The 8,060-nt window shown below is 45.7% G+C and overlaps 1 protein-coding gene across 1 annotated transcript; it reads left to right on the top strand.

Moving 5' to 3' along the window:
* The first annotated feature begins 1,600 nt into the window (after window positions 1-1,600).
* Window positions 1,601-5,327, top strand: ATP5MC3 (ATP synthase membrane subunit c locus 3). Its single transcript, XM_004601174.2, has 5 exons — window positions 1,601-1,747; window positions 1,938-2,050; window positions 3,190-3,267; window positions 3,777-3,970; window positions 5,069-5,327. The coding sequence occupies exons 2-5, from the start codon at window positions 2,012-2,014 to the stop codon at window positions 5,181-5,183; spliced, it is 426 nt and encodes a 141-aa protein (XP_004601231.1). The 5' UTR covers window positions 1,601-1,747; window positions 1,938-2,011; the 3' UTR covers window positions 5,184-5,327.
* Window positions 5,328-8,060: the final 2,733 nt, after the last annotated feature.

The raw sequence follows: 8,060 nt of genomic DNA, 5'->3' as shown, positions 1-8,060 counted from the left end.
TTGGCTCAGTGACAAAAACTTCCAGTGTGAGTTCTAAGGCTTTCTCTCCAAACTGCTAGATGTTCTAAACTTCTGTGCTAATTAGTAAAGGGTGACCCTTTGGGCTGACGTTACTCTAAGCCCAGGCCCCAGGTAAAATGTGCTGGATTTCATCCCACCTTCTGCCTGGCAGGGCATATCAAGTATTTCTTCTTTCAGGTTGATCCTGTATCACTTCCAGTAGTTAAACTATTTTGCCAAACTATTAAATCAAATTCAAATTTGTTAACATGTTAAGAGGCTGGAGAGATAGTACAGTGGGTAGGATACATGCCAACAGGGTTCAATCTCTAGAACACCCAAGGGTCCCCCAGCATCAGCATCACCAGGAGTGATCCCGGAGTGCAGAACCAGAGTTATCCCTGAACACTGCCGAGTGTGGCCCCAAACAAAAATAAAACATACGCTAAAAATTTTGTAAAGCATGTTGTTAACTTTTATCATTTGTTAAAGCTCTTTTGTTAAAACCATTATGACAAATTTACAGAATTCAAGGACCTACTATAAGTTCATTATGAATCATTTTTTTCTAAGCCATTTCTGTATTGGCTTGAAAAGTTACCAAAAACAGTGTTAAAGTTAAGCTGAGGAGCTGGAGAGAAAGCATAGCAGGTAGAGTGTTAGCCTTGAACTGGCTGACCCGGGTTCGATTTCCAGCATCCCATATGGTCCCCTGAACTCCACCAGGAGTAATTCCTGAGTGCAGAGCCAGGAGAAACCCCTGTGCATCACCGGGTGTGACCTAAAAAGCAAAAATAAATAAATTAAATAGTTAAGTCAATTTTGAAAATACTCAAATATCTTTAGACCCAGTTTTTACATGAAATGCATTTCAGATCCTTCATTCTTTCAATGATAGAGCTGGAAGGAAAACTAAGTTCCCTCACTTTGCGAAGAAGGGATTTTTTTTCACATCTTTGATCTATTAATTTGCTCAACCCAACTTCTGAAAGCTTTACCTGAGTCCACCAAATGTACTCACTACTTTAGGGACGCTAAGACGCTAACTTCTTTTGGACTTCCTTCCTTCCTTCCTTCCTTCCTTCCTTCCTTCCTTCCTTCCTTCCTTCCCTCCTTCCCTCCTTCCCTCCTTCCCTCCTTCCCTCCTTCCCTCCTTCCCTCCTTCCCTCCTTCCCTCCTTCCTTCCTTCCTTCCTTCCTTCCTTCCTTCCTTCCTTCCTTCCTTCCTTCCTTCCTTCCTTCCTTCCTTCCTTCCTTCCTTCCTTCCTCCTTTCAAACAGTTGAACGACCCCTTTCGGACTTTTGCTCCACAACATGAAGAGAGGGCAGGAAGGGGACCCCTTTACAACTTGCAGCAACTGATGAAAGAGCAAATCTCACCCCAATAAAAGGCATCAAATGAAAGAAAAAAAATCTATCTTCCCTCCAGCCCAAATCCAAAGCGAAGCAACCTGGTTCGTAGTGTCTGCCAGGGTTGCTCTTCTTTTCTTCTTTTTTATTTATTAACCCCCTCGCCCCGCCCCCTCGCCTTCTAGCCCATCCCCGAGTGGCTGTCCTTGTCCTTCCCGCCGGGTTACCAATAAAGTTGCTACAAAGTGACCTTGAGCGTCTTCCCTATTGCACGCGATTCCCCGCCTTCTCCATCCGGGTGCCGCGGCGTGGATAAGAGCCGCCCCGCGCCTGCGCGCCCAGCCCCACTCCTTCGACCTCTGCCGCCGCCGCCGCCGCCGCCGCCACCTCCGGGGAAGGTAAGTGCCGGGCGCGGGCGCCGGGCCGGGCCGGGGCGGAGCAGCGGCCAGTGGGGACCCATTCATTGTGCTGTCGCCCGGCCGGGCTCGGGGCCCGCGCAGACGGGCGTGCACGAGAGCCCCCGGGGACCGGGTTGGGAAGGACGGGCCCCTGGAGGACACTTGACCTTAAGCCTCGTTGCGTCCGTAGAGAGGAAGCGGGAGAGGAGCCCACTTCGCCTGCCACCCGAGTCCTGCAGCAGCGCCGCCCCCGAAGACTGTAAGATGTTTGCCTGCGCCAAGCTCGCCTGCACCCCGGCTCTGGTGCGTAGCCCGGGCTGGGCCTGGGGTGGGGTGAGGGGCATGGGGGAAGGGGGGGTGTAGGCCAGGCCTCTTGGCCCGGAGCGTCCACGCTGTTGCGATGGGGCAACCTCCGGGCGGGGCGCGCGGCCGGCTCTCCCCGCTCGCCCTTTCGCTCCCCTCCGTTTCCCCCCCCTCGTCCTTTGCTGCCTGGCTCCAGATTCTGAGCCGGCCCTGGCCGCCGCGGCCTAGCGGGCGGGCCGCCCCCGGGTGTAGGTCAAGCCCTCCTTGGCCCCTCGAGGCCCCAGGGGGCCCCTCCCCCCACCCCTCGGGCGCGCTTCTCGGTTTGCAGGCGCCCCGTGGCGTCGGGGGGTGCTCCAAGCGCCGCGAGGGGCCTCCGAGGCCTACTAGTACCCCCCCACGCCGCAGCGGCGCCTGTGTCTAGGTCAAACTCGCTGCTGCTGCAGAGGGAGGGACTTCGCCTAGTCCGTGTGGGCGGCGGGAGGCTGGGAGCTGGGGGCCCACGAGCTCTCTGCCTTGCCCCGGAACCCGGCTGGCCACCCCAGTTTTGGAGACTTTCGGTGCAGCGGAGATTTTAGCTGAAGAGAATCCTGCCGGGGTTCCGAAAAGGTTTTCTGTGACCTTAGCACAGTGGACACTCAAGGGCAGAGAAGTTGGACTGGAATATGGCCTTATGGTCGGAGTTAGTCGCTGGAATTGCTTCATCTGCTTTTTTTCTTTTTATCATGAATGCACATGGGCCTCTCCTGGGGATCGGTGGGAACTCATTTTACGGGCTAGTTTAAACGACAGGCGTTTATCCTGACCCTCACAATCTTTTCTGTTGTTGGTCTATTTCGATTTACCGGAGAATGTGAAGGGTTTTCCTTCTTTTTTTTTTTTTCCCCTGATCGGAATTGTGGCCCTAAGGTAATTGTAGTTTTAAAGGCATTAAAATTTTATTAATGACTTTAAAGCTATGACAATTGCTTCTTGCATTTAAAATGGCCAGAAAGTCAAGAGTGAATGCAAAAAAAAAAAATGTCTGGGCTTTCTGATATATTTCTTCTCTTTTAGAACTCATGGTACAGGAAAGGTCCTTGGAGTCTTTATTTGTACTCTTAATATTTAGAATCTTTATTTTTTCTTTTTTTCATTATTAGATCCGAGTTGGATCCAGAGTTGCCTACAGACCAATATCAGCATCAGTGTTATCTCGACCAGAGGCGAGGACTGGAGAGGTATGGGTTTAATTGTGGATTGAGCAACACTACTGAGTATTGTTTTTATTAAAGTAATATAGAAGTGGGCAAAGAACAACTCATTAATGGTTTGTGGAAATCCTTTTCCTAATTATTTCCAAAATATATGTATAGACATCAATCACTGGAAGAAACGTATACACCCACCTTAGTCACAAAATACAGTATCATATTTAACTTTACACTTTGGGTTGCCTTTATTTTTACAATTATTACAGCTATAGTTAGTGAAAACCCTGTAACTGAAAAGCATATTTTTGTATTGTTTCTTGATTTTCAACAAATCAGTGAGATAGAGAAGATAGAGATAGTGTTATTCCTTCATGATGAGAATGATCTAATAAGCCCTTGATTTTGCTCTAGTGTTCTGCCATTTCCCGTTAGTGCTGAGCCACTCAGTAGAGAGGTTTAGTTATCATTTTGACAGTACTGTAATTAAACAGCTGTGATTTCTGATTTGACCTTTGCCTTTATTTCCTGTTCTCTAGGGCTCGACGGTATTTAATGGGGCCCAGAATGGTGTGTCTCAGCTAATCCAGAGGGAGTTTCAGACCAGTGCAATCAGCAGAGACATTGATACTGCTGCCAAATTTATTGGTGCAGGTGCTGCAACAGTAGGAGTGGCTGGATCTGGTGCTGGTATTGGAACAGTGTTTGGCAGCCTTATCATTGGTTATGCCAGGTAAAACTATTGCCAAAAAGAAACTAATTTAAGAGCTTGCTTGAAATAGTTGGAAAACTAAGGAATCTAGTGAAGTAAATTCACTTTGGGGAATTCACTGAAGTGTATTCATTGCTTGCTCTGTGTCTTGCACTGTATTTGTGGGGCTTCGTGTGTATTTTATCTCCTAATGCTCACAACAATACCTTTGGAGATACACTCCATTTGACCTGTCAAAAACTAGAGAGAGAGAGGTTATACCACTTGCCCAAGGTCATAGGTAGTAAATAGGGGCTGGAGAGATAGCACAGCGGGTAGGGCGTTTGCCTTGCACACGGCCGACCCGGGTTCAAATCCCAGCATCCCATATGGTTCCCTGAGCACTGCCAGGGGTAATTCCTGAGTGCAGAGCCAGGAGTAACCCCTGTGCATCGCCAGGTGTGACCCAAAAAGCAAAAAAAAAAAAAAAAAAACATAGGTAGTAAATGTCAGAAAACAAAATTTAGGGCTGCAGTGATGGTCAAATGTAGGGTATTTGCCTTGAGTGCAGCTGACATCCCAGGAATCCTATGATTCCTTCAGTACCACCAAGTATGGCCCAAAAAAGAAAAATTAAGGGCCAGAGTGGTAGTATAGCAGGTAGGGCAAATAGTACAACAGGTAGGACATTTGCCTTGTACACTGACCTGGACTCCATTTCTGCACCCTATGTGGTCTCTGGAGTCCTCCAGGAGTTCTGCATGCAAAGCGAGAAATAAGCCCTGCGTACCATTGAGGCATGGCCCCAGAACCAAAAAATAAATAAGAAAATAAAGTATAGCTCAATTTGGCTTCAGAGTCTGCACTCTTGAATAAATAAAAGTTTGTTTATATATATGTATATGTATATATAATATCATATAACCACAGCTTCCTACCTAGCCGTTGATTAGAAATTGGGGCAAGGCCAGAAAGTAAAATAAAAGAGATATGGGTAAATCTTTGGCCACTTAACCATTTTTTAAAAACACCTCCCCCCACATACACTGCTGCATTACTAATGTGATACTTTGTTGTTTATCAAATTAGAAATTCAAATAATAGCTTCATAGTAATAAATGTGTGTTGTGTCTCTTTTAGAAACCCTTCGCTGAAGCAGCAGCTCTTCTCATACGCTATCCTGGGATTTGCCTTGTCTGAAGCTATGGGTCTCTTTTGTTTGATGGTGGCTTTCTTGATTTTGTTTGCCATGTAACAGAAATTACTGCTTGAAATGTTGGCATTCATCATAATTACGGATGTAATTCTGTGTATCTTACTGTGACTCCGAACACTGTAGTATGGGTGTCATGGAAATGTATGTTATTTCCAGTCATTTCATTAAAGATGAAAACTTTAATCTTTGCTGTGATTTGTACTTAACTTAAATTTAGGTCAACACAAAGAAGACCCAGCATTCGGGCAAGTGCTGTCCAAATGAGGAAACTGCAGCAGTTGCCCTATTGACGGAAAAGATCCTGATGTGCTTTTATGGGTATTCTCGTGTGTAGTGTTCTGCACCATGTTAATTTATGGGGCTTTTGTTTATAGAAATAACTGGGTGTCTTCAGTGTCTATGAAGTCTTATTAAAACCAACAATTCCTCAAACTGTTTTGTATATACATGAGTTACAGTGCTTGGAAGCAGACTTGGTTGGTTTTACACCATTGATGTTTAAAATATGTCAACTTCCTAAGAACTAAAGGCTTGGGGCTAGAGCACATGTTTTGCATGTAGGAGGCCAGACCTCAATCTCCAGCACTTCATGGTCCCAGGTCACTGCTTGGTGTGACTCTAAAATAAGAATTGAATGCTTAGGGCCCAAAGATGACTGCTGTCTGCTGTGTGGGCTGAGTCAACCAAGACAGTCCCACTGTTCATGATTCACTGAGAGAAGGGGCCATAAGATAGGTTCATTTGGGTGGAGGTGGACCTCTGAAGCTTTTCAAGGGATGATGCTCAGCAATACTTTGTCAACCAGGCTAGATGTTAAGTGCCTGGTCCCTGTGGTTGCAGGAGACTTTCGTGACCACACCCAGTAAAGCTCATGAGGCCATCTGGTGCCAAGAATTGGACTCTGACTGGACATACACTTCTCAATGCCCAGAGGATAGCTGATGGAAAGTGCAGGGCTGAGTTCAAACCCTGGTGCTGACAGCCCTGTTAGGGATTCCCAAGGGCCTGGAAGATGGCTCCATATCTGTGAGCTTAATCCCTAGTGACATTACGTGTGCCAAAGCTTTCCTAACCACCCCATGGTCCTGGGTTCCCAGAAAGAGGAAAAAGAAAAAGTGGTTTTAAGTCTTGTGAAATGGCAGGTGGAAGTGGATTTTATGCTTTTCAGAAAGACATTAAGCAATTGGATATCTATAATAAACTTTCTATGTCTTGTATAAAATGAAATTTAACTGGTAGTTCTTTTCCTGCTTGAACAAGGCTCAAACACTAGGGGCCCTAGAGAGTACAATGAGTAGGGTGCTTAACCTTGCATGCAGCTGACCTGGTTCAATTCTTGGCATTTCATATGGTCCCTTGAGCACTGCCAGGAGTAACCCCTGAACATTGCCAGGTGTGGCCTCAAAGCCAAAAAATAAATTTTAGAGCTAGACTACTTATATTTGATTATTTGGGGGGAGGGGGGGTTGATCCACACCAGGCAGCATTCAGAGCTTATTCTACTCAGGGATGACTCCTGGCACAGCTGGCGCTACTGCGTGTAGTGCTGGGGATTGAACTGGGTCAGCATGTGTAGGCAAACTTCTTACATCTTGGTCTCTCCAGCCATTTGGTTATTTTTACAGGTGCTATACCTTTGTGTGCTTGGGGGTTGCCAGGGCTAACCTGGCACTGCTGGGGGTTGGACGAAGGATGTGATGGAGATTAAAGTACATGTGGTAGTGCACATGGAAGACGTGCTGTACTACTTGAATTTTATTCTCTCCTTTATTTGATTTTTGTTTTGGGTTTCACCTGACAGTGCTCAGGGGTTATTCCTGGTTCTGCACTCAGGAATCACTCCTCACAAGTTGGGGGGCCATGTGTTGGCCACATGCAAGTCAAACCCCTTATCTCCAGCCCCTGATTCTTTAATCTTGTCTATCACATAAGTCCTCAAAAGTTTTCTTTTCTTTTTTTTTTTGATGGGGGGAGTCACACTCGGCGATGCACAGGGCTTACTCCTGGCTCTGCACTCAGGAACTACTTGCGGTGCTCAGGTCACCATAGGGGATGCTGGGATTCAAACCCTGGTCGGCCGCGTGCAAGGCAAACGCCTTACCCGATGTGCTATCACTCCAGCCCCAGAGTTTTATTTTCTGAAGTACTTCCCAGTATCTGAATTCAGCAAAGTAAATATATTGTATTATATGATCCTATAATTATACACCTTGGTATCTAATGAAATTAATTAAAACCAGTTTTTCAAACAAAAGCATGTAAATGTTCCTACCACTATTCAAAATAGCCAAAAATTGGAGACAACCAAATATCCAACTAATGTATGAATGAACATCTATCTAATAGAATGGTACATCTATGTAATATAATCTAATAGAATGGTACATCTATATAATACATCTATATCCAGCCCAAAATAGGGTGGCACTGATACTTGTTTCAACGAGTAAACGTTGGCTACACACACACACACACACACACACACACACACACAAAACACACAACCCAAGCAAAACAAGATAGATGCTGTATGATTCTGTATGAAATGCCCAGAAAAGACTACTCTAGAGACAGATTAGTGACCAGAGGCTGGAGGGAGTTGAGTGGGAGATCACTTTAATGACTATTTTTATGGTTTTTATGGAACTAGATGAAGTGTTGAATTTATGACATTGTCACTGTACTAAATACCACAGAATTGTACACTAAAATGATAAAGTATAGGAGTTAAGGTGCATGCCTAATATGTTCCTGACCTGGGTTTGAACCCACAGTTTCTGGGTTCAATTTCTGACACACCCCAAAAAAGTGGGAGTGGAGGTATTAACTCTGTGGTTGCCTGATTTACATGTCGGAGTACTACACACACACACACACACACACACACACACACACACACACTAAATTGACCCTGAA

This window comes from Sorex araneus, chromosome X (genome assembly GCF_027595985.1).
Source record: "Sorex araneus isolate mSorAra2 chromosome X, mSorAra2.pri, whole genome shotgun sequence".
NCBI classification, from domain to species: domain Eukaryota; kingdom Metazoa; phylum Chordata; class Mammalia; order Eulipotyphla; family Soricidae; genus Sorex; species Sorex araneus.
Note: the sequence above shows the minus strand (reverse complement) of the source record. Positions and strands in the feature narration are given on the sequence as shown.